This window comes from Centrocercus urophasianus, unplaced genomic scaffold (assembly GCF_019232065.1).
Source record: "Centrocercus urophasianus isolate 14NV4802_14NV808 unplaced genomic scaffold, USGS_Curo_1.0 seq_13, whole genome shotgun sequence".
NCBI lineage: Eukaryota > Metazoa > Chordata > Aves > Galliformes > Phasianidae > Centrocercus > Centrocercus urophasianus.
Window position 1 is genome coordinate 9,456,627 of NW_024884475.1, and position 26,956 is coordinate 9,483,582.

The following is a 26,956-nucleotide window of genomic DNA, read 5'->3' on the forward strand; positions in this document are numbered from 1 at the left end:
CACACACACACACACAAAAAAAAAAAAAAAAAAAAAAAAAAAAGATTACCAAGCCTTGTGTGCCTGTGAACAGGATAACACAAGATTTTCTTAATGGGCTTATGGAGATAACTCTGAACACAGACTTGTGGACCTGTGTCCATCTGCTTCAGTATCCTCCAACAAGGCTAACATGTTTTAAAGTAAGACAGGCCCGTTAAGCACAGCTATAGGGCAACGTGATGCTAAAGAAACCAGTTTCCTCCATTCGGATATATATAGGCTGTCTTATGTCCTGAAGTGTGCAGCTTTATGTCCTTTTTTGATAAAGTCTTCATTACTTCAATTTCCTCTAATGTTTCATGAGATTTTCTCATTATCTATTACACTTTTTTATTCCTATTATGCTTCTGGCTTCAATGATATCAAGAGACAGTAAGGTTCAGAGGTTAATTGTGCCTTGTATTTAAAAAAAGTACTTCCTTCTTTAACTGTGTTCATCTTTAAATAAAGCTAAAATAGAAAGTGAAAAAAGAAATCAATTTAAGATAAAAATGAAAGAAAAGAAGAGTGAGTTAAATTATGGCACTCAAATAATTCTTTCCTGGATGCCTTGGGGAAAACTTGATGGCACTGAGAATTTAATGCAAATTGCCACTGTTAAGGTTAGATTAAAAAAAAAATTAAAAAAAATAACTCTCTTAATCAGCCTCTCAGCTGGTGTGAATCAGCTTAGTTCTTTGGGAGTTATTGAGCCTGAAGTGATTTATATCATCTGAAGATCAAGCCCTCTGATCTTTAGCTATCTAATCATTTTTATCGATCTCCTGTGGTCTTCTTTTAATGTATGTACATCTTTGTTATGCCACAGCATAAAGATACAGACATGTACTTCACCCAAAGTCTCACCCTCCTGATTCCTCTAGATGATCTTGCTGTTCATAAATTACAGAATCTACTTTATCCTTTTTTTTAAAAAAAAAAAAACAGCAAATACTACTGATCTCCATTTAGTTTATGTCTTGCCATGCAGTTAGTAACTCCCCACGTCCTATTAATAATGCTCCCTCCCTGCTTGCAAACATGTACATCTCACCATGTATTTTGCACTTAGACTTCATGAATTTCATATCAATGATCTCAAATAACTTACACATTTATAATTCAAAAAGATCTTGATTAATTATGTACTTTACTTTCATTCTTTCTCCAGGAACTGCCGTCCTTTCTAACTATAAACTCAGCTCTGCATCAGAATCGCTTTGTTCCAGAAATGTAACAGGTAGTACAACATCAGCGCGTTGCTGGCCAGGCAGTTACCTACTGAGAATCACCACACCAAAGCTCAAAATCAAAGACTGTTAGATCTAGTTTACTATTTTTGTTGATATGGTTGTTACTCACATAAAAAAATTTTATCCTCTCAGTTTTAAGTACTCTTACCAACAGCTACTCCAAGGAGTTCAGAGGGCCTTCTGCAAGGCAAAATATAAAAATGTAGTATGCATACTCTCAAATCTTACAAAAAATAATAGGATTCCTAAAACTACCAATTTGTGCAAAAGGACTCAATGTATTCTTCACGTTTTACCTAACTCAAGAGACTGTATTTCAAACAGGGGCAAAATTCATGCTATTTACATCTACAGGGGTTTAACTCATTTGTCATTCGTTCATAAGTATCTTGGGACACTTAACATGCCCTCGGACAAATTATACATTCACACGAGGCTGACAGATACGTTAAAGGACATAATGGAAGCTCTATATTCCTCTTGTCCAGGAAACTGGACTGAGCTGAGAAACCAAGAGATAAGTTAAGATGGGATAACAGCATCTTAAGAGGCACGTCAAGTTTAAGAAGCTGAATAGTTGTTTATAGCTTTCCATACCATATTAAAAATACGCCATTTAGTGTGTTGGTGTTTGCTTATGCATACGAATCACAGAAATGGAAAGGTCAGAAGGGACCTCTGGAAATCATCTAGTCCAACCCCATGCTAAAGCATGTTCTCTACAGGAGAACACAGGAAAGTGTCCAAGAGGGTTTTGAATATTTCCAGAGAAGGAGATTCCACAATCATTCTTGCACAGCCTGTCTCAGTGCTCTGTTATCCTCAAAGAATTACTTGCACATATTCCTCCGGAACTTTGTGTTCCAGTGTGTGACTTCGTCCTGTCACTGAGCACTGCTGAGAAGAGCCTGGGTCCATGCGCTTAGCTCCTGCCTAAACTTGGATTTGTGTGAAGGACGCTTCTATACAGAGGAACACTACATTGCAGCTATGCTTCTCTTTTCTGAAAGAGACAGTTTTATGCCTCTAGTATACGCTTGCTTCTGACAGTTAAAGAGTCAAAAAAGAGTTGTTCATGTCTGCTTGACGTACTCTATTAAAAAAGTCTTTAAAAGAATTGAGCACACAGACCTCATCTCTGCCTGCGCACTTTCCACTTGCTAGAAGAAAATGACGAAGCAGTTGACATATTCAGTGACAACAAGTACAGTATCTCTATTTTCAGTGTCAGTCAGCAACCAGAACTATTCCTGTGGACATATATTTGCAATGTAGGCAGCAGTTCTTTCTTTCTGAAAGATCCAAGGAATACAAGTGCAATTCTGCTTTTCATCCTCTCTATAAACCTTCTGTTGTGCTCTCTCCTACTGAGATTTATTTTATCCCTTTCTCTTCAATATGCACTTAGAGGTGGAAAAGCAACCTATAGGTTTCTCTGCCAAGAACACATAGCTGACTCTCTCTTTTTCTCTCTACAGGTGTAGACATTGCTATCTGCAAAATGTCACAATGCCTGGAAGAAATTAGTTCCTACGCAAGGAGCAGCAGACTCATCCTGACCCTACAGAAGACATAACAATGATCCACAGATGAAAGTACTTTAAAGAATTAGCTGGGGCATACCCTGTTTCTTTCATCAGAAATAACAGTCTTCTATTCAACAAAATTGTATGAAAATGCTGAATTCTGTTTCACTGCTGATTAAACAGTGACAATCACCATTTGTGAAAGGAACACAACGAAAAGAACCATTTCCCATTAAGTGCACACATTTAAGAATAGTGTTTCCAGACAAAGCTGAGCGCCTGTTGACAAAAATTACAAAATATGTCTGGATTTTATAAAATTGAGCCTGTAATCAACTGAAGTGCAGAGGGGGAATGCAGAGATAGATGAGTAACGGCAGCAAAGGTGTCCAAAGGAACCTGAACCTGCATCAAGGTCTGATCCTGCATCTCAAAGAAATTAACAGAAAGATCAATGCTTTCAGGGGCCTTAAAAAATGGTTCATTCAATCATGTAAAGGATTATGTAAAGCTTAACATAGGCAGGTATATAGGAGAGGTGATTTGACATTTTTCTCCCATACCAGAAGCTGGCTATAAATAAATGAAGCATGGGAGCTGTGGAGCTTCCCTTCCAGCTGTGGAGGTACCTCTCCCCTGTTGTCAAGCAATCACCGAGGGTCAGATTTCAGCTGTGATGCACTGAAGCACAGTTCCATGACCCTGCTTCCAGATTGACAGTGACATGACATTGATGTGATGTCATATCAAACGCCTTTTATGCTGGTTTAAAGCATTTAAAGTCAGAATCTTTCTACTGGGAAGTCAGTCTTTCTCTGGGGTATTGCTAAAATGCTGCCACAGGAGAGACACAAAGACACTTAACTGTACCATAAACACATTTCTTCACCTAAGGATTCCTGGGGAGACACTAAATTATACAACTGTACAGGATTTTCCTGTTTTGGCCTCTAAAGATGTTTCAAGAGGCCTTCAAAAAGGTAATAGTGTGACATTTCTATCAGGAGTAATCATTGCGCAGTTCAGAACCTCCTTACTCACCACTGGAGAAGAGTTGGACCTTCTTTATTCATCCGCTGCAAGACCTAGAACAGTACAGGCATTTTCAGGAAAGAAAACAATATTTCAGAGGAATAATAATGTTGTGCAACATCACTTACATATCTAGTTTCTTTAATAATGATCTGCACTTCAGACTGCAAAAAAGGTTTGAAATAATCTACTGCCCTCTATCTAATCATGAAAATTATGAAAATAACACAATTTAGTGTTAACGTACTAAAAATTTACTAATGCAATTTTGCTTGTACAATTAAAATCATACAGAAGAAAGATCCTAGAGAGAATTGTATGAGAATTAGATTTTCAAGAGAAAAATATAGTACCTTGGATGAGCGATGAAGTAATCTGTTACTTAAATCACCTGACAACACAATTACTCTTCCAATCACTGCAAGAAGCAATCCCAAACTCTTTCGAGCCAGAGCATTTGCAGCCGCTGTAGGAGCTGACAGACTATAGCTTTCTTTTTCACTTTCTCCACCTGCTGGCCATGCTGCAAAGCAGCACAGCACCTACACAAGAACATCTGACTTCAATGAATCACATGTAGGTACTTCCATAGCTTATTAATAAAGTCTTTCTGTACTATTTTTTACTGTTAGAAGTGAGATCAGAAACAATGCACTCAAACACCAAAAGAAAGGACAAAAAGCTGTTAAAGTTCTTCAAAAAGCAGAAAACGACACTCAGTGAAAGCATTTCGTATCTGCTTAGATTCCAAAAAGAAGAAAGAATAGCTGCTGGACTAAACTGGACAGAAAGGGTCAATATTAATGTTCACAGCATTATCAGACACTGCTAATAGGTGATGTGATGCATACACTACTGGTATGAAGTCTCTGAAACAACCTCACAAAACATTTAATACAGCAGATGAAAAAAAAAAAAAAAAAAAAAAAAGAAAAAAAAAAAAGAAAGAAATTAAGAAGGAAAAGAAAGAAAGAAAGGACCACAATGATGAAACCCATACTGTTACACAGTAAAATAGAGATGATGACAGCAATACTTGTTCTGTGCTTCATAATGGATCAAAGGCCAGTGAAGGTAGCTGCAGAGTAAAATAATTTCTGGAGAAGTCATGCATCCAAAGAAAAATTAAAAAACAACAAAACAAACATGTTTTACTGCCAAAAACTAGGCAAATTGAAAACTCTTTATTGTCTCCATATTTTGTCCCTAAGAAGAAAAAAAAATGATTTTTCTCTTCCTCTCTCAGTTCCATGTTTATTCATTGCATTCAAAAACACTTATATGAAGCCTAGAATTTGAAGTAAAATGCTGTAATGTCACAGCTTTTACAGTATTATGTACACACTCCACACAGTATCAATTAGCAGTGAGGAGAGTTAATTGCTTTTATAGCAAAGCAGTCACCAAAGCATTCAAAATCCAGGGCAGGCTTTCTGGGAGAAGATTGCTTTGTTTTTGTACACAGTGCCTGGCTAGCTGTCAAACAACACGACTAACAGGCAGCTTGACAGACTGTGTTTTCAAAACATGGCAGGTACACGCAGCTTCAACAGCATGCACACCACCACATAATATGGGTAGGGTTGAATTTGCTGAGTCCTTATGCAGTTTTGCAAGGAGCACAAGGTGATTTGTTGGGAGGTTAATGCAGATGGATTCAGTGATTCCTGAATTATTAACATCCTTCTTTGCTGTTACAGAGATTTGCCATGACGCTCATGTTGCAAAAGAATTTGAAGTTATACTCACCTACTTAGAGTTGCTGAAAGCTATTATAATGAAACTGGGCAGGGAAGAATAGAACTGGGTTGTGATTGCTAAGCAGATTTCATCTGGTAGAATTTTAGCAGCACTCCATTAGAAGCTACTTACAGCAGAAATTGTAGGAAGTAATTGAGCACTGTGAAGTATGTCTACCTGAAAAATATGAAGTTATACCAGGAAGGAACTACACAAACTCAGCAGGTCCAAATAAGAATCAGACAACAAGAATCACAATTCATAAAGCCTAATCATGAAACCATTGTTTCAGGAGAGGAAATACACCAAAACTCCAAAGGAAAATTTTAAGACGCTTCTCTCAGACGCAGCATGATACAACAGTCAGTAAAGGTGATTGTGAAAGGTATACCTTGTAATAAGATGAGGGCATTATATTCCAGGATAATATCCTAATAACTGCAATATTTATTTGAAAATACTCCTTCAGTCATACAAATTACCAGCAGTAACAAAACATAACCAAGCAGGTGTGCATGTCTGACTGCAGCTGATGCTAGATGTTTACATACATTAGTGAACTCGTCCCAGTATCTGATGCCGCTGGCACGTGGTCCTTGTTTCTTCAGATTTTATTCTTTGTTTCTGCTGATTTGAAATATTTGCCATTATGATGGCAAAGCTCATGATTGCTCAACTCTTGCTTATTTTATATTGCTAGATTAAGTTAGAATCCAGCTTACAAAAATCACATCCTCAAGATCACTGAAGCATTATCATTTAAAACTCTGAACCTGAATAAACAAGCCCCAAAACTTGGCATACTTTCAGGCCCATATTTGTTGTTAGACAAGCTGACAGACATCCTCTAAAAGCTTAAGGCTTTAATAATCTAATAATCTAAGCCTAATAATTGATAATAAAGCATACACAGTAATTTCATAAACAAACAATGTAAATGATACAAACACAGAAAAATTAACTGGCTTGAGATGTGCCAGAGAAGCCTTCTGAAGATGCATATAGATATTCCAAAAGGAAAAACAATCTCTTCTAATTTGTTACATTCAGTAACTTTCAGTCTTTTCAGTCAAAATTCCAGTAAAATTCAGTCCTTTACTGAGGTATAAGAGAGGAACCATTCAGATTTTTCTTATGCCGAATATTTATCTGTAGATTTTATGAAAATGTAACTCTTCCACACCTGCATTTATAACATTTTCAGCTACCAGCATTTCTATGATTGTAATCTGTCATCTAACTCTCCTGTCTACGTGTGTTGTGACTATCAATAACAGCAACTGTTTTCCCTCTACAATGACAGGTTTCAAGTAAAGCCAAATTTACTAATGGGTAGTGATGGCAGTAAACTAGGCAGCAAAATGACTGTGTCAAATCAATGACTGAGACTTCAGGCTCAACCCCTTGTGTAAGTAGGTTTTTATTAAGGGTTTTCATCCACTACTGGCCTTCGTTTATCGCCAAAGTTGAATATTATGTTAATGACTTCTAAGACTGTGGATCATAGAGAAAGCAACAAGATACAGTAATCATATAAAATACTTTTTTATGCTTTTAGCACTTACCTTCAGATGTATATTTAAACTTACATAAAGCTAACATTTCTATACAAAAATAAGGAGAAAGAACATTCTATTACCAATTCTCCAAACAAACAAGGCTCTGTAATTACAGATTCGTTGGACGGCTGGCCACCTGCAGTGATGTCAAACTGAGAACAGCGATCAAGAATTTAGACAGATCTATATGTTGGTGAGTTTAGAATACAAAGACTATTCAAAGGAAATAATGTGCTACACTAATATATTAATATGCTAGTTAGCATAGCATTGCACAAACAAAATGCAGTTTTAAAACACTAGAGTATTAGCATGTGTTAGCAACTTCAACTTCAGTCAGTCAGGTGTGTATTTCTTCTCCCTTCATCGGAAACAAGGAAATAAAAACAATCCTTTTCAGCTTCTGAATCCCAACATAATGCAAATCCATCTGACTTAAAGTCTGCACAGATGAGTGAATTCTAATTCAGGAAATCACATTTTTAGTCAAACACATTGTACCACAGCAGGAATCATCAGGGAAGATGGCAATAACTGGAAAATAATTTAAAGTCTGTTTCTGGTTTTTACATGTGGAAACGAAATCTTCGCCTGGAGGAGTCACCAAACATACTAGTAAGTAAGCGTCTCCAGGAGCTCCTCTTACTCTGCAAGTAGCCAAACAAAAGCCAAGGCAACAATATTACTCAATTATGTTCAAGTAATATATACGTAACTCCATGTCTTTTTTAACTCATGCCCTTCTTAAGCAAACCATTTTTCAGAAATTGTTACAACAGGAACTACATATCACCTTACTGTGTTGTCCTGCTCCTGAGAGCTGTACTTTACTTTATTCTCCTTCCCCTTATTCCAACAACGTAACTACATTCAAATACCCCTCAAAGTATAAAGTTTCTCTCCTTTAAAATGTTTATGCCCTGTAATGTGTGTAACAAGGTAACGATTAGTGTTACAGTCAAGATGTCTATACGCCATTGCAGAGCCTTTGGGAAAGGCTCAGTCAAAAACCGCCCGTTAGAGGAAGGTAAGGGAGCAGTGCACACACAGCACAGTAGATAATGTAACACATGACTTACTGCAATTGTTAGGTTAGTTATCTTTTTCCAAGATCAGAAGAGAAATATAAAAGGAGAGGAGGGGAACACAACACTTCTGAGAGTTCTTTGCAATCTGCTATCTGAAAGGCAAGGAAGTAAACAAAGTGGCTTTGAAACTGTTCTGAAAATTTTTCCAGTTTCATCTTTCACTGCTCCTCTGCTTGGGCTTCAATTGTTTCCTTCATTTTTCAGATTCCTTGTGTTCTTACAGAATTCTCAGATGCATTACTCACTCAACCTTAGATTTGTCCTGTAATCAGTTCCAAGTTCTAACCTTCACAATTTCTCAGAAAGCTTTCATCAAATCAATAATCATTTTGAACCAGTATGAGAGAAAGAAGGAATGGTATGTTTTTTTATATTAAAGAAAAACAAACAAAATCCAGAAGTATAGACATTTTACTATAATCTTTTCATATAAATGTTACAGAAACTAAAATATAGGAGAACTTGCAAACTAACTAGAAGAATAAAATAGATTGGAACAAGAAGAGAAACCTCCAAATTTTGCAGGTTCTCATGCACTAAGCAGTCCCAAAGTCAATCAAATACACTTCTGTACACAAGCTTCAACATAAGTGGCAGCATTTTATCATTGTATTTGTTTTTTCTTTTTAATAGTCTCAGACTGTCTTAGCTCCTCAGTCCCATGAGCATATGGACAAGATTCAGAAGGCAAAGAACAACCGTCAGGATGATGAATGAAAAACCAACAGAGACGTGTTTTAAATGCTTCAGCTGAAAGGCATCGTTTTACTTCAGGCTTAGTTTTCCTTGATGGCTTCTCTTTCCTCCAGTCACGAATATGAACTCTCCCATCTAGCACTAAGATTAAAAAACAAACACAAATTCAGCTGTTAATATACAGCCATGGGAATTGTACTGGAAAAAATTCATAGTGACAGTCAGCCAATAACATGTTTTCAACAAATGGATCACTCAGACAAAACTAAATGTACCATTTATATAGAAAAAGAAAGTAATACATAAGAAACTGAAGTAACAGAGATAATCTAAAGAAAAATAATTTATTTCTCTGTGAGATGTTTTTACTATCATGCTGAGGCATCTTTTTAGCATCTTCATAGAGGGTGGGTGCTTATAGAGGTTGGGTTTTTGTTTACCAAAATCCATTAAAATAATTTAAACTAAAACGCTCAGAATCTAGACTGAAATTTAAGACTTTTCAGTCAAGTTTAACTGGATAGGAGGAGTAGAACTGATGATTGAAAAAAGCCAAGACAAACAAAAAAAAGGCCTGTTTATTCCTTACCTTCAAATACTTGATGATTGTTCTTGAGCAATGTTTGCAGGCCTCCATATTCACTTTTCAGTCTCTTTAAAGTCTCCTTATTTAAACGTTCTGCTACTTCTTTCAAGGAAAGGCTTTCTGCAATAGATGTGGTGTAGCTATAAAAATGTATGTAACTAAATTCCTAGTAAGCCCTAACTTCTGCATAAATTATTGCTTACGAAATAGAACCTAAGAATTACCTGTAAGTACTGCAGCAACTCTGTGCTTTCAACCTCACAAATATAAAATGTATGTTTTCTATGTGTGTAGTCTGTAAAATGGCAGTTTTCATTCAACAGCGCTCAAGTCAGAATTTGTGTCCTCCCTTCTTTTTTCCCCTCTTCAGTAACATACAATCTTCACTGTGCCAAGCATTCTTTTTGTACAAACGTAGTAAAAAGAAAAGGACTCAAAGGCTTTTCTATAATAACAATATATAACAAAGTACAGCAAGTAAATAATGAAATGGATGCAGGAAAACAGAACTTACTGACCGCTTATAAAACAAACAGCAACTTCTTTTCATTCTAAGGCTAAGACAACTAAAAATTGCTCATTTTGTTGAAAAAAAATGGCACATCAAAACACTTCTTAGAGAATTATACCAAGTTATTATCCAAAAATATATTTCAAATCCTTTCCATCTAGATGCAAAGTTATGTTTCTGAACAGCTTTGTTGTTTTCTTTTTTTTTTTTTTTTAATTGATTCTGTCCTAGTATGTAAGTATTGAGTAAAAGAAAAACAAAAGAAGTTTCAGAATACACTTACGCACCTTATTTGCACTCCAGGGTGCAATAAAACACCACAAAAAAAACAAAAACAAAAACTTTGCTACAATACTGTTGTAAGGATAGGAAGCAGTAGATACATAGTTCCTTTCAAACAGTTCTGGATCACCCAAGAGAGGCAGCAGTTACAATCCAGTAATACAGGAGGAACAGCTTATCCTTTCTGAGGATCAGTGCTCACTGAGCGTTCCAAAGGAGGTGATCTCCAAGCAGAGATGCTTCCCCTGTGGCTGCCAGCCCTTAAATGAGGTTAAGGAGGGTGGACCCTGGGTCCTTCCAGTCACACAGGTGAATTGCTTCTATCTATGCTTCCAAAGGCTGGCTACATTCTTTCAAGAGGTAATCATTGGCTCAGGTCGTAACCTAACTGTTCCTACACACTGTTCACAGTATTTCCTAAAGTCTATCTCACTTGCCAAATTTACAACCATAAATTCATCAGAAAATACATCCCCTGCCAGCAGAAGCAACAGGCAATGGAGCAATGCTAGAAAGACTATCTCACCTCCTTGATTCCAGGTATTGTTATTTCCACCACGCGTATTAGAACATGATCCTGCAGGGACAGCATTTAACAGCAAGTTTGCCACATTCAGAACAACACCATCTACAAAATCCCGAGGGAGGGCAGCACAATTTCTGGTTTGTTCTGTTTTTTCTCTGGGTTGAAATCCAGGCATCCAAATTCCATTAGCAGTCTCCATCACATTTTCAGGGAGTTCTGAGCTTGCTCCTCTGCACACAGAGTGATCGTTATGATTAAATCCATCTTCTTTGTCACGTGCAACCACAGCACAGGTCTGACGATTACAAATAAACTGCTTTATCTGCTCACCCATCAAAGAATGTTCTGTAGGTGGATAGATCCTGTTTTTTCCAATAAGGCACACCTATCTTAGCAGAAACAGACACATCTCTATTTATACTGCAGCATTTATACAGTCTAATTCCTACATCAGAGTATTCAGTCAACAACCAAAATATGTTATACAGGTTTCTACACCTAACTGCCAGATATCCATTGGAACTCTATGCTCATTAACATCTGAGGGTTTTTTAAAATTATTTATTTAGTTCTAGTTTTAGCTTTTAAACACTGGTGACACAGAAGAAACCCAGTAGCCAAGCCATAATACATTCTGCCATACAAGCACAGCCCCAAACATTTAAATGATCTGACAGATTATTTAAAAAAAAAAATAAAGCTGAACACCTCTTTCTGCTTTTCACTTTGAAATTCTTGATAAGAAAACCTACAAAGCTAAGTGCAAGTAACCAATATTGGCAGATGGAAAAATTAAAGCAGAAAGTGGAAGAGTTTTCCATCCTTCAGAGAAGTATACAGTAAATAACCACAAACCATTTCATTCTCTCTTGTATTTCAGATTGTAACCTGTCAGTCCAAAATTACCCTTTTTGTTGATGGAATTCTAAGGCAATCTTCCTCCACATGAAAACCACAGACACGTCCCACTTCAGCAACAAAATCAAGATATTCTCTGTACTGAGTCTTCTTGCTTTGTCTTCGGCTGTATTTTCCATGGAAATCAAAGAAGCAACATGGCAGCACAAAGTACCTACACAAATAGGAAGACCTACAAGAAGGACAGTGAACTGCTAAATGGAAAGTTATTCTCAAGAACACACAAATTTAAGAAATAGCCTATCAGATAAAAGCACTGATGTAAAGTTTTATGAAGTGACAGAGCTTCAAGAAATTATATTTAGGTGATACTACTTCAGGATATTTATTGGTATGTTATTTGCTATAGTAAGTCACTGTGCCAACTTTGCAGGAATAAATCTCTAGGCATCAAACTACTACAGCAGAACAAAGAAATGCAGATCAACAGCAATTAATTTATTTTTAAACAAACTTCACATCTGAGAAATAAATACAAAATTCATTTTGAAATTTGAAAGCAGAATGCTACACTGAATTCTATGATAAAATAAATACAACTTCCATGTTTCTCCACAGGAAAACAGAAACATTTTGTAAAAAACAATCAATTGCCATCATAAGAAGCAAATCTTGCAAGAACAACTCAACTGCTTCTTTTGTAACCCCACTTCACCAAGCATGCATAGCAAATAATATTTCTATTAAATTCCACCCCTCCTGCTTCCCCAGCAAATACCTGGCAGCAATTACAGGTATCCATGGCGTTAATTCATCTGAATGGTTTCCTATCAGCCAGTCAGTATCTGGAAAGAGATGACTGTCACCTGGCACGATAGAAGATTCCTTTAAAAAAAACAAACAAACAAACAAAAACAACAGAAATTTAATAAAAGTTTAATTCTATTTGTTAATAAAGCACTAAGCAACCATGTAAAATCCTAAAAGCAGAAAAACACAGGGGGAATGAGAAACACAGAAGAGAACAGTATTTTCTACAATTTGTACTTTTGCCAGGCACTAGTTTTTTAGAGCTACAAAAGATGAATCTGGCAACAATAATCCACAAAATACTAGTCACAGAGCAGAATAATAAGTCTGATGAAGAAAACTGGCATCTTTAATATATGTAAACAAATATCATACATCACTTATGATTTCTTGCTACTTGTCACATTCATTTCTGCTACATGTATTTTCAGAGTCCTACTCCCTTTGCTATGTCTTACAGACCTAGGTCATTAATTAATCATAGCTTCCCTACTATCTTCTCCTCTTTCAAAGGCATTTCCTAAATTAAATCTCACTATACAGAATACCACGCTTCATGAATAATAGAACCAATCCAGCCTAACACCTCTTGTGCATATGTTGCCAGTCTTGGCATTCTTGTCCAAGCTGTGTTAGAACTGCCTTATGATACACGTGATATCAGGAGCAAATATAGGAATCAATATGTTAGGAAAGAAAGATTCACTGGTGATCTTTACAGTAGCATTCTACTTGTGAGAATTCAGTGCACAGAACCAAGGAGACACCACCTCTTGACACTAAATTATTGACTCAAAGAATGGCTGCTAGTATCAAAAAATACCCTATTCTGCTATTCTTTAAAATTTAAAAACAAAACAAAAAAATCCCCACAACCACAAAACTCACCAAACACAGGACAAGTTCCTCAGTTCAAATTTAAGAAGCTCAGAAGTGCCTTTAGCATCTTAGCTTTAGTCTTTAGCATCTTAGCTTTAGCCTTCAGCATCTTAGTCACTCACAGGAATTCAAAAAAGTTAACAGGGAATTGCAGAAGTATCAGTCAACTTCTATTCCATTCTTATTCTACTCATCAGAAAGCACTTGTTTAGGTATTGTTAAGTATCAAAATGGTGCACTGTTGTATACATTAAGCACCAACTCTATCATTTTTTATTTATGCATATAGATGTCCAGATAATATACATAACAAATTTCTTTCCAGCAAATTGGTACACATTAAAACAAGTGTTTGACTAAGCATGATAAACACTTGTCAAACAAGTCACTCCTACATTATATTTCAGTTTTGATTATTCAGTTTAGACATAGCATCAATGTTGTACTCTGCATTTTGACAGCGACCCATAATTAAATTTATATTCAACATATCTCACAGAAATTTGGCAATACAGAGTGACACTTGTTACGTTCCTTTATATTGTTAGTATTGGCACTGATTGCCAGGGATGGCAATACCTGAGGGCTGGAGCACCTTTCCTATGAAGAAAGGTTGAAGGAACTGGGCTAGTTTAGCTTGGAGAAGAGAAGGGAGACCTCAATGTGGCCTTCCAGTACTTGAAGGAAGCATATAAACAGAAGGGGGAACAGCTGTTTACGACAGTGGATAGTGACAGGACAAGGGGGAATGGTTTTATACTGAGATAGCGGAGGTTTAGGTTAGACATTAGGAGGAAGTTTTTCACACTGAGGGTGGTGACGCACTGGAACAGGTTGTCCAAGGAGGTTATGGATGCCCCATCCCTGGAGGCATTCAAAACCAGGCTGGATGTGGCTCTGGGCAGCCTGATTTAGTGGTTGGTGACCCTGTACATAGCAGGGGGGTTGAAACTGGATGATCATTGTGGTCCTTTTCAACTCAGGCCATTCTATGATTCTATGATCTATTCTGCAACTCATGTTTTAAATTAAAATCAAAACAATATCAACTTCTGATGGTAAAAGGCTGTGAGCAGGTTCTTTCTCCTTCTGTGGGTACCGTGGCTGGAGAAGCAATTCAAATTCATCATTCCTGCTTACTAGGCCACTCCCTCCCACATAAGTTAGTAGTTTCTTCCATCTACATTCTGAATATTTTTGTTTCTATATGGCTTTTTAAAGTGTTCTGTACAAATTCCATTTTTCTCCCTTACACAAGACAAATAAGACCCACCCTCTTCATGCTGCAGAGCAACCGTTGCTCAAGAGTTTTTCATGTGCCAGGAAATCTGAGAAATTGTAAATAGTCAAACCCTAATATAAAATGAATGTACAAAATTCAAAGATTTCCACAATTCAAAAAAAGGGGCAGAAAAAGTATATATAAAACAAAGAAAAAGAGAAGACACTGTTCAGTACAATCAAAAGTAACTTCATATAGCATAAAAGGAATGAAGGAGCACTACAGCTTCATGTTTTGGATTGCTTCTTGAAGCTGTTTGTAAGATCTAATTGCAGACTGTAAGAAAGGAATCTGGCAGTTTTGGTAACCTACACCTAAAATGACAGTGACAAAGAGAAGACTCCAACAAAATGAATGTGACAGTTCCACTTCCAAAGCAAGAAAGCCACTGCTCCCTCTGTTGATCTGAACTAAGTTGTCAGAATTTGAAAACTTGTTGAATGAACTTTTAAGCAAAACTACTAGAGAATAGCTACAGGTTGTATTTTTATATAGGAAGCTCACAATCTTTAACAGAATTAGATGAGAAACTCTGGAAATTCAGAGAACAAGAAGCTAGGAACATCTCATTTCCAAAGGACAACTGTTCACCACATTAACAAGAATTAAACCTAAATCAGACAGAGCTCAAACAAATGATGTTGTGCTCAAATTGTTCCTGTCCTCATAAAAAAAAGGATGAGGAACTTTAAATACAATCCCTCTTTCTAACTGGTTTTACTTTCCAGTTTTTTGAAGATCGTGATTGCAATGAATTACAAGGCCAGTACAGAAGACAGTCACAGAATCATGAGTTGGACGAAACCTTTAAAGGTCATCTAGTCCAACTCCCCTGCAATGAACAGGGACACCTACAGCACTACTGGGTGCTCAGAGCCCTGTCCAGCTTGACCTTGAATGTCTCCAAGAACAGCACATCCACTACCTCTCCAGGCAACCTGTGCCAATGCCTTACCACCCTTATAAGGAGAAAGTTTTTTTTACAATATCCAACCTAAGTCCAGTTGAAACTATTTCTTCTTGTCCTGTCGCAATAGACTCCGCTAAAGAGCCTGCCCCCTTTTTCTTATAGCCTCCCTTTACATACCAGAAGTCTGCTCTCAGATTTTCCCAGAGCATTCTCTTGTCAGGCAGAACAGTCCCAGCTCTCTCAGCCTGTCCTCCTAGGGAAGGTGTTCCAAACCACCGATCGTTTTTGCAGTCTCTCTCTAGACGTGTTCTAAAAGGTCCATATCTCTTCTTTTCTGTTGAGCCTCTTTTGAGGTTCAGCACTTTTGTTCCAAACAGCACAGTGCAATACAAGATCAGAGTTACACTCTGAGTGATTCTGCTATTAATCCACAACTTTGGATATTAACATATTTTATCAAGTACAGCATTGCAAACAAAGCTGTCTGCAATTGTACTTCCAGTAAAATCAAGGACTGTCTCCTAGTGTTAATGTTTGCACAAATAATAGGAAATCATTCTTTTAAGCTGCAAATAAGCAAACTGCAAATATGCAATAACATGATACAGCATTGCTCTATCAAAACTCCCTTATAGCTACCTCTAGTACGTATGGGTGGCACTATACCAAAGTCATATAATGCTTTAGACAATTGTCTACAATCCACTGTGTTTAATTATATTTTTTTATCAACACAGTCTGAAGCAATGAACAAACGAATAAAGTTACATACATTTGTATAATACCTCTAAATGAGTTTCTGGTCCATACATGTCCCATATTTTTCTTCTCCTCACGTCAATTCCTCGACCTAAGTGCTGAAATATTTGACCAACAAAGTATCATTTTTAAGCACCATTTTTAGTAGAAATTCTCAAACAAATCTACATGTTAACACTGACTTCTTCAGTCACACAACAAAATACAGCTTCATTTCAGGCAAAAGTCACTAGTCCACACAGTCCTTGCTGGAAAAAAACCATCTGAACCACTGATTTATCGGAGTCTAAATACACTTTCTCTTGCACAAGCTGATATGAAAAGGAATAACTGGAAATTAAGTTATAAACAAAAAAATCCATTAAGTAACTGTATTTGAAGTTCAGAATCCTGTGTAGTAGTAATATTTACTGCAAATTAAATACTAATGAGTCTCGTGAAATTTTCAGACATAATTTTTCATAGACAATAATGTATTTGTCAATGAGGTAGAAAAAAGAAACATCCACAGGGAAATACAGTATCCAGTACTGGACCAAATTTGTCTGGTCACACAAGAACATAAAAGTTTGTTTAATGAACACTTCCTCTGCAATTTTACTAGGTTTTCCCAGAAGTTCTAAATGAAATTTAGTCAACTGAGTCACTGAGTTCTGTTGAATCGCAGAGAGCTTCTTTGCTGCTTTTGTTTCAAAACATGAGCTTCAAGAGTCTGAATTTTGCTGCTGCCAAAAAAGCAGCACTACCAGAAACAAAGCTTATTGGTTAGACCTTTCAATATAAGAAATCTCTGAGCTGCATTTTACGTACAAAAACATTTTCAGGCTTTAATGAGTAGACCTCAGTTTTGATAAAATTCGTTTAAAAAAATCTGCTCTAAAAGATAATGCAAAAGAGAATCTCTACTTTAAAACTACCCATTTCTTTCTGATAAGTTTACAACATGATTAAATTATACTGCTACTTTTCCTTTTCCTCCAATTTCCTTCATTTTTTCTTGCCTCAGAAAGATAAGTAGCTTTCAGGACAACCCACTGCACTAATAAAAACAGCTGATTAATCTAAAGTTTCTAAAGCTTTGCTAAGACTTTTTCTTGGTAACTAGAGAGTAACAAAGCCTTGTTCTAATAACAAGAATTAACTGCATTTTGGCTACTTGCATGCCAGATTAAAGAAAAGCAAAACAAGAATATTGAATTATATTTTTTCATTATTGTAAAATGCACTCTATTTACCCCTTCATTGCTAAGAATATGCACCAGTAGACCATTTCCACATCCCAGATCTACAAATGACTGTTTCTTGGCCAATCCTTTTTCCTTTCTCTCTTCTTCCCAGAGAACCTAAGACAAGAAAAGAAAGCCTTTTTGACTTACACTCTCACATTTCCCTAGCAAAAGGCAGACAATGAATGGAAAATGCTGGGAGACAAAGGAGATGTGACAACGCAGTTGCTGTACTTGCAGAGAAAGCAACTTGAGGAAGAAAGAAAAGAAAAAAAAAAAACAAACACAAGCTCTAGAACTGCTTATGGAGAGAAGGAGATCATGTTTTAGAGTATCAAGATTTTTTTTTTTTAAAGTGCTAAACAACCTTCACTCACTCCTGAGCATCTGGAAGTAGAAACTGATCAAAGAACACAGAGATAAAATAAGGTGATAAAACAAATGGCCCAAGAGATTAACATTGGGAAGAAAGGGGGAGTAGCTAGCAAACTTCCAACAGTGTATCTGCAAGTAATACTACAGAAGAGCTTATATCCACTGTATAAAAGAAAGAACTGATGACAATGCTGAAAATCAAAACCAAAATTCTTTTTATAATGAACTGGCTATAGACTGGTATGTGCAATTTCCCACCAACTTGGTAAGAATTTTTCATTTACTTTGCAAGAGTCAGCTGCCACAAATTCTGAATCAGCTGAAGGGATCCCAGAGCTTTCAGCCCAGTCCTGGTCCCTGCTCTGTAAACAGGAACTTACTCCCACATAATAATGCTATTTTGAACTCGTTATCTTAATAACTGCATGTCTGCCTGCAAGACCTGGAGTAGATCCCTGCTCTGTATGTCAAAAACTTTTTACCCTTCAATGACGAATGTGTAGCTTCTTAACACTTCCCTTTTATTTTTCCTATGAGTAACAAAAATTGTCAAGAATATTTACCTATGGAAATAAATATTTGGTACATTGCTGCTTATTAATATGTCAGTTTAGCTAGGGGAAAAAGTTGAGTAACCTGGTCAAGCAGGAGGTGTCCCTGCCTATGGAATTGGGTTGGGACCAGATGGTCTTCAAGCTCATTTCCAACCCAATCCATCCCATGATTCTGTGATTATTGAGCAAAACAGCTCCTTACCAGCAAATAAGTGGCAATGGCAACATCTTCATAAACAAACTTCTCAGGATCCGTCACTTCAGGCCATACCTTCAGAGGAAAAATGAAAATAAAATCATTTTAAATACTTCAAGAAGTGCTCAGTTAAAGAAGATGCATATCCAGAGCTCTTTAACAGGATTCTGCACTTTGACAAGTTTTGCATTTTAACCTGATTAAAATATAGACAGAAAACAAATATAAACTGCAAGATTTTGTGATTCACAGAAAACAACTGCATAAAAAAAAAAGTCTGCTATTGTTCAATCAGTAAAGTTTCCAAGAATTTTAAGGCTCTCAAGTAAACTGCTGTATCTGTTCATTAGAGTACACATCATTTTGCTTATTCTAATTCTTACAGCAAAAACACTAACATTATTCCTATTAAACACATAAAATTAGTATTCATAAATTTATTTTCAAAACATATGGGGCATAGAATTACCCTGGCACAACAGAACAGTTCGTTCTGTTCTTGACGTTTTACAAGATCATTTACTAATTTCTTCGTTTATAGCTAGACTTTTGTCTCTACCAAATTATGCCACATAATATTAAAGATTGTCATCATCATTTTTCGGTGTTTCCAAGATAAAAAACTAAAAACACTGCTCCTCTGACTCAGACATATACATCAATGCACCTACCTTAAATAGAGTACTAAATGTTTAGCCTACTTACTACTATTGGTGCTTCCTGACCCTTTGAGGCTTTGAAGGACATGCCATATTTATGCTTAATTGCGAAAATCATTTAGTATTTCCATCCACTGATCTGCTGCTAACTCCGTACATGAAGGCAAGCATTATGGTAAATGTCTGACTCCACATGATATTCAGCGCAAATTTGGCTCAGAATTCTGCATTTCCAGTTTAGTTCTTCCAAATACTATGAAAATTATTATTTTTTCCTTTACGTACACAGTAAAAGATGAAAAAACAACACAATAAACTATACTGCATACAATTCAAGTAAATTACTTGCTATTTATTTTAAAATAGTGACAGACACAGTTTCATAAGACAAGAAACAACAATAAAAAGCAGTGACAAGAAAGAATGAGGTCACCACATTTGTCACCTAACTTACCTTTACCATTTCCTTGTATTTTTCTTTAAGGTCTTGATAAACCTTGCTGTATTTTGCTACAGGAATGAGTGACAGCGTACTTCTGAACTCACTGCATTTTTGCTTCACAGACCACTTAGCCAGTTTGGACAAAAGTACATCTCCAAGCCATGACAGTTTGGGGTATGTTATTCCATCTGAAAACCAATCTTTTGAAGATGGAGCTATAATAGACACAGACCTTAAAAAATAAAAACTTTAATGAAGTAGAGTGAACTTACACATCTCACTACCTCAAGTGTAAAAAGATAATAATCAAAACTGAAAAATATTTCTTCTACGTTGATTTTAGTATTTTGTGTTTAATAGAACACCATGCACTCAGATCACACCACTAGTCATTTATTAATTACACAAATTATGAAAACCAAATCCCCTAGATATCAATATTAAAATACGATGTGATCCTTGCAATAATTCAGGATTTCCTTTCTCTCTCACTTGCAGCACTTACCATTCCTCATCTCTTATGTGTGTAAATTGAATTTGATATATATTGCACTTTTTAATTCGGTATTTTCCTTCGCTGTTTTCCTCCAAAGGCAGAAAGGTTGCAGTTCCATTGCAAACATCTGAAAATATATGTAAATAGCGATATATTATTCCATGGTACTAACTACATTGTTCAGCACAAAAAATAAATTCATTTCCTTGTTATATTAACTGCAAACTATTGAGGACAACGCTTTACTGCTGCTTTCTCCTACCACAGTAAATCTGGAGTCCTGGGATGCACATTTCAAATTAACAGAAGTGTAACCTCCTACAGAGGCTGAGGATGCTCTGTTCCTCAAAGTGTTCACGGCTGGGTTGGATGGGGCCCTGTGCAGCACAGTCTAGTACTAAATGTGGAAGTTGGTGGCCCTGCCTGCAGCAGCGGGTTGGAGCTTGATGAGGTCTCTTCCAACCCAAGCCGTTCTATGATTATATGATTGTATGTATCACTCTAACATTAGGCAAACTATCAGAGCAATGTTATCAACTAATCAGTAATACTATCAGCAATTATTTTGTTTGGTACTGCCTGAGAAGGTCTGCTTTTAGGTAAAGTTAAGTGATGTAACATTTGAAGTTATGCTCACACTACTGATCTTAATGGTATCTCTCACCTGTGGAATAAAGTGCTTTTGCCCAAGGACAGTTTCAAAACTTACAGGCTTAGGAAATGCTGAGATAAGCAGACTAACAGATGGCCATGCCCCTCAGTGTCTCTACCATATTTCATGAAGTTATTCTGGAACTTCTGTTGCATTTCATTTTCTAACATGACCTATACAATTAACTCCTACACAAGGAAGAACAGTGTCTTTTGAAACAACCAATAAAAAAAAGGAGATGGCAGCACAAATGGCATCACACGCTACATCTTAATGCTTAATTTATCTTAATTTATTCTCTATTTTGTTCCTAGAGATAACTCTAATGGAAGTTATGCTGTGCCACAATGCATTATTACTTTACATGCCAGTTACAGCAGTGCTTTTAGCTTCTGCTTATCCAAGGGGATTTCTTTAGAATAATGTTTCCTACTCTGAAAACTGCCTGCTATCATCAAAGCACTCTAAAAACTGCAGATCTCCAAAATTAGAATACTAGGTGGGTACAGTAACCAAAACACCCACGGATTCCAAAAGTCCAGACTTCCTACGCTTCAGTTTGCAGCCATTTCCCCTTGTCCTATCGCCACTCAGTGCCGGTGCGGCCCCACCACAGAACAGAAACGCCTGAACAAGTCACCTTGCACCACCAGCTCCTTCACCGGCAGGGCGAGAAGCCCCGCGGGCCGCGCCCGGGGCAGCAGAACCCTCAGCACAGCACGCAGCTCCCGACCTGCCCCGGCCGCAAGGAAAGGCAGCAGCTCCCCGCGCAGCTCCCTCCAGAGCCGGCCCAGCTCCACAGCCCCCGCCGGCTCCTCGCCGCCCCCGAGGTGGGGAGACGTATCTCCATCCTCCCCGAAAAACACCGCGCCCTCCGCCTCGATGGCGGCGCCGCACAGCCGCCTGTTGGCCACCTGCGGCTTCTCCAGCCACACGCGCACCGCCGCCCAGAAGCCGCGGGGCACCATCGCCCCGCTGCCCCGCACTGCCGCCGTGCCCAGCAGCACCATGGTCGGCAGGAGGAGGCGGAGCGTCGCAGGCTGCTGCCGTCACTTCCCGAGGCGGAGACGGCGACGAGCGGAGGTAAACGGCGTGTCAGTGCGCTCCTCTAATTAGCTGCCAGCCGGCTGGACTTGTGCGAGGTGTTTCGCGTGGCTCTGCCAAACCTCATCTCTTAATTGGAGAGATGCGGGAGATACTATTAGGTGGGGAAAGGGTTTGGTTGGGTGGTCGCAGCCAGAGAGTCGTGGTCAGTGGCTCTGTGTGTAGGTGGAGGCCGAGCAGTGTCTCCTAGCGGTCCATCTTGGCACTGGTGCTCTTTAACGGTGACGTGGATGACGGAATTGAACGTTCCCGCAGCATGTTTGCTGATGGTGGTGAGTTGAGTGGTTCAGCTGAGTGGTGCGGTTGACACCATAGAAGGAAAGAAGGCTATCCAGAGGACAGGCTTAAAAAGTGGTCCCGTGTGAACCTAGTGAGATTCAACAAGGCCAAGTGCAATTTCTTGCACCTGGGTCTGGGCAATCCCAATTACAAGTACAGAAGGGAAGAAGCAGTCATTGAGAGCAGCCCTGCAAGGAATGATTTAGGGGTTCTGGTGAGTAAAAAGCTGGGCACGAGCCAGCAGTGTGCTCTTGCAGCCTGGAAGGCCAGTGATATACTGGGCTGAATCAAAAAGGGAGTGTCCAGCAGGGCAGAGAGATTTTCCCTCTACTTTGTTTTTGTGAGGCCTATCTGGAGTACTGTGTCCAGACCTGGGGCCCCCAGCACAATAAAGATATGGAGCTGTTGGAGTGGGTGCAGAGGAGGTGCACAAAGATGATCAGAGGGCTGGAGCAACTCTCTTCTGAGGAATTTGGGCTTGTTTAGTTTGGAGGAAAGAAGGCACCAGGGAGGGCTCTTTCACAGAATCACAGAATGGCCAGGGTTGGAAGGGACCTCAAGGATCATGAATCTCCCCATTTAATGCTAGACCAGGCTGCCCAGGGCCCCATCCTATCTGGCCTTGAACACCTCCAGGGACGGGAGGACCTCTCTGCGCAGCCTGTTCCAGCACCTCACCACTCTCTCTGTAAAGAATTTCCCCCTGACATCCAACACAAATCTCCCCCCCCTCAACTGAAAACCATTTCCCCTTGTCCTGCAGTTATCAACCCTTTGAAAGAGTTGATTCCCCTCCTGTTTGCAGGCTCCCTTTAGGTACTGAAAGGCTGCAATGAGGTCACCCCGTGGCCTTCTTTTCTCCAGGCTGAACAAGCCCAGCTCCCTCGGCCTGTCTTCATAGGGGAGGTGCTCCAGTCCCCTGATCATCTTCATTGCCTCCCTCTGGACCCTCTCCAACAGCTCCCTATCTTTTCTGTACTGGGGGCTCCAGACCTGGATGCAGTATTCTAGATGGGGCCTCAGAAGAGCAGAGTAGAGGGGAACAATCACCTCCCTGTCCCTGCTGGCCACCCCTCTTCTGATGGAAGAAGGCTCTTTCCTGCCTTCCAGTAATTGAAGGGAACTTGCAAGCAGGTCTGGGACCAGCTTTTTGCACAGTCTGATAGTGACAGGACAAAGGGGAATAGCATTAAGCTAGAAGAGGGAAGATTCACAGAGTCATAGAATCACCGACATTGGAAAAGACCTTCAAGATCGTCCCATCCAACCATCCACCTACCACCAATATTTCCCACTAAAACGTGTCCCTTTGTACAACATCCAAATATTTCATGAACATCTCCAGGGACCAGTGACTCCTCCACCTCCTTGGGCAGCCCATTCCTGCACCTGACCACTCTCTTGGAGAGAGTATTTCCTAAAGTCCAACCTAAATCTCTCTGGTGCAACTTGAGGCCATTCCCTCTAGTCCTCTTGCTAGTTCCATGGGAGAAGAGGCCAATCCCCATTTTGCCACCACCTCCTTTCAGGGAGTTGTAGAGAGCAATAGGGTCTCCCCAGAGGCTCCTCCAGACTGAACAATCCCAGTTCCCTCAGCCGCTCTTCGTAAGACTTGTGCTCCAGACCCCTCACAGCTCTGTTGTCCTTCTCTGAACACATTCCAGGGCATCAATGTCTTTCTTGTAGTGAGGAGCCCAAAACAGAACACAGTACTTGGCCTTATCAGAGCTGAGTAGAGAGGACGATCATTTTTCCTGCTCCTGCTGGCAGCACTATTTCTTGTACAAGCCAGGATGCCATTGGCCTTCTTGGTAACCTGGGCAAGGTTAGATGGTTTGATGTTACAAAGAAATTCTTTACTCAGGGTGGTAAAAGCACTGGCACAGGCTGAGAAGCTGTGAGAAGCTCCATCCTGGAGGTGCTCATGGACAGGTTAGATGGGAGTCCTGGGCAACCTGATCTGATGGCTAGTAGCTCTGCCATGGCACTGGGTTTGCAACTGGACGATGTTTTGGTCCCTTCCAGCCTGAATGACTGTATGAGTCTGTGATAACGTGCAACTTATGCTGACTGCAATACCTCAATATAGAAATGCCTTTCTGACCCCTTCTGTTTGAGGAAGCACATCTCAGCACACTTTGGTATTAAAAAGTACCACCTCCTTCAATCATTATTTTGCACTTCAACCAAAAAAATCAAGTCACCTGAATTTTGGCAGTTCAAATAGAGATTCTACAACTGAAACTCCGAAGAGGGTTGTCTAGTCTTAAGCTTGAACTACTAACAAATTACTAACTTCCAGATAAAAAAGCTTTTTAACTCAGCATTTTTTGTGTGAAATTATAGCAATTTTCAGTGAGTTCTAAATAATCCATATTGTTATTTTCTGCCATGTACTTCGGCTGATTTCAAAACGTCAGCAGAACTCAGTTCCATGGGGCTGAAAGCAGCATGGAAATGATTCTCTGGGGCCATCTTCAGCTGTATTTCTTATTGTAATTGCCAGTTTTGATTTACTAATTAATTTTAAGATTGCTTGCTTAGATCTAACTTGTATCAAAACATAGTGGGGAGGTAGAGAAAAATTTAAAATTTTTTTTGCAGTGCAGGACTCTTTTCATGAAAGCACAGGTTTTAGCATTTCAGCAATCTCACTGATCTGCAATGTAAGTAAAGTCTGACACCTTTAAATAAAATTGCAGTGTTCTGATGCCAGATTTTCTCTGTTCTGAGCTAGAAGCCTTGAACTTCTGCCTGATTTAATGCTTTCCAGTTCACTTCTGTTTGCTGGTAGGAGGTGAATGTCTGTTTGGCATCGGGCTGAAATGCTCTTTCCCAGTGCCTGAAGTTTGGTGGTTTTTTTTTGTTGTTGTTGTTTGGGTTTTGTTTGTTCCAGTTTGTAACGCAATGGAAAGTACAGTGATAGTAGCAGGGTGGCCCAATCCTTAAATGAGGTCTGGGAAGAGGTGAATCTGGTCTCCATCCATTCTGGTAACTTAGATGCATTGCATGCAGCTGAGCTCCCTGGGTTGACCCTGCCTTCCCATCAGGTACTCAATCACTGATTCAAGCTGTGACTTAGCATTTCCACTACACATCTCATCACTGGAACTGCACCTGGAAGCCATCTAGAAGTTGCACATGGAAATATTGTCCTGCAGTCCTCCTCTGCTGCGTTTTTATTCTGTTCTTAGTAGGTTGAATGAAGCCAAATGAATGAAAGAGGAGTATCAAGATGATGAAGAAAAGGAATGACAAAAAAAAGTAGAATGCCAAATTAGCTGTTAAGGATGCTAAGAAGCATCCTTAGGAGGATTTACAGTCTTTGTACAGATTTTAGATAGTGGGAAAAATTCTATTGTGTTTCCCGAAAGCATGAGAAATTTAGCTTATATTGCAAAATAGGTCATATTGCCAAGTTGAAAAAGAAAGAAAACACCACACCAAAAAAAGCCTTAATATCAAATGATTATTTTTTTGAGAACTTTGCAGATGTGCGAGAGTAGATGATTATGACAGTTCCTGAATAAATATCTTGTGGGTTTGGGAAGTCTGCTTTCATACTTACTTACTTCACTCAGTTGAAGGAAATGGAAATATATTATCTTCCCTGGATCACCCCTTTATTAATACAGAATATTAACCAGTGCTGTTCCTGCTTTATATTGTTTTAAATTATATTTAAAAGGTTTAGATCACATTTTAATAACAAAGACTATGTAATTTATCTACATTTGATCAAAGGCATTTTTTCCTTAGTTTATGCAAAGATGGACAGCCAAGCTTTTTGTTGGCTCTGCACTGCTTTACTCACACTTACACCACAGAACAAGTCTGTGGGTTTAATTAACAACCCTTCTGATTTCTTAATCTGCAGTACTTCAGTGTACTAAGTAAATTTTCTTTGTTGCAGTTTGACTAACAATGGCACCCATACTGAATGTGAAAGAAGCCACTGGCAATCAAAGTTCCTGGAATACTTTGCTACCAGATTTCCCTAAGGGGCCTCTCTCCAAATATAGAAAGAAAGCTTCCTTCAACTGGAAAGAGATGGCAGTATTCCTCGATGGTGAGGATATCATCCGGCTTAAGGTAAGCAAGCAAGACAGTAAGCATTTTTAATTTTGGACTTACAGAAGCAAATACATGATTCTCAAACACAGAGTATTTAATAATAGTCTTTAGATATGGAGCATGAAGAAATTATTTTTGCACATCTGTTTTTCAGAACAGAACTGAATTTTTAAGCAAACTACATTGCTATCTAATAAGGCATGACCAGGTGCAGCATTACAGGACTTCCTTACTCTTTTCGAGCTGAGAGGAATCTGTATCTATCATATTTCTTCATGAGAGGCGTTAAATCATATAGCTCCTGGTTTTTACTTAATTACGATTAAAATTTTACAATTTACTTAAATTCATCTGAGTACATCCTACTACCAAACGTAATTTCTGGCATTCTTTGACCTGACAGAAGTTCCTACTCTCTTTGTGTTTGCAATAATGCTTATGGTGTGCGTTGGATAGTTTTGCTTGCCTAACTGAATGAAAGCTATCCCTACTAAAAAAAAGATTAATTGCAACACAAAGCATGGTGTGGGAATGCATGACCTGGGAGATGGAGGGGGAGACAGAATGAACATTTTGATGGT

The 26,956-nt window shown here is 38.5% G+C and overlaps 2 protein-coding genes across 3 annotated transcripts in view; one reads left to right on the top strand and one right to left on the bottom strand.

Moving 5' to 3' along the window:
• Positions 1 to 7,101: 7,101 nt before the first annotated feature.
• TRMT44 (tRNA methyltransferase 44 homolog) lies at positions 7,102 to 21,928 on the bottom strand. The gene is made up of 11 exons (XM_042812568.1): positions 21,559 to 21,928; positions 20,276 to 20,393; positions 19,783 to 20,002; positions 18,676 to 18,744; positions 17,554 to 17,661; positions 16,345 to 16,416; positions 12,457 to 12,563; positions 11,727 to 11,910; positions 10,821 to 11,205; positions 9,505 to 9,621; positions 7,102 to 9,056 (listed from the first exon to the last, which is right to left on the bottom strand). The coding sequence occupies exons 1-11, from the start codon at positions 21,926 to 21,928 to the stop codon at positions 8,824 to 8,826; spliced, it is 1,983 nt and encodes a 660-aa protein (XP_042668502.1). The 3' UTR covers positions 7,102 to 8,823.
• A 41-nt stretch (positions 21,929 to 21,969) lies between these two features.
• The window catches only part of ACOX3 (acyl-CoA oxidase 3, pristanoyl), a 33,851-nt gene continuing 28,864 nt past the window's right edge, over positions 21,970 to 26,956 (top strand). The window contains exons 1-2 of one of the 2 annotated variants that reach the window (XM_042812433.1): positions 21,970 to 22,001; positions 26,215 to 26,393. In XM_042812433.1, the coding sequence (XP_042668367.1) occupies positions 26,226 to 26,393 (168 nt within the window). In that variant the 5' untranslated portion in view covers positions 21,970 to 22,001; positions 26,215 to 26,225. Of the gene's footprint in view, positions 22,002 to 22,021; positions 22,124 to 26,214; positions 26,394 to 26,956 lie in introns of those variants that run through there. The other variant, XM_042812434.1, reaches the window with a different exon arrangement.

Excerpts from the sequence above, each read along its gene's own strand:
- TRMT44 (XM_042812568.1), bottom strand. The coding sequence starts at position 21,928 with ATGGTGCTGCTGGGCACGGCGGCAGTGCGGGGCAGCGGGGCGATGGTG. Across the intron at positions 16,417-17,553 it reads ATATTCTTAGCAATGAAGGG|CACTTAGGTCGAGGAATTGA; the intron begins GTAAATAGAGTG and ends CAAATATTTCAG. Across the intron at positions 11,206-11,726 it reads GAATTCCATCAACAAAAAGG|GTGTGCCTTATTGGAAAAAA; the intron begins GTAATTTTGGAC and ends CTGCTAAGATAG.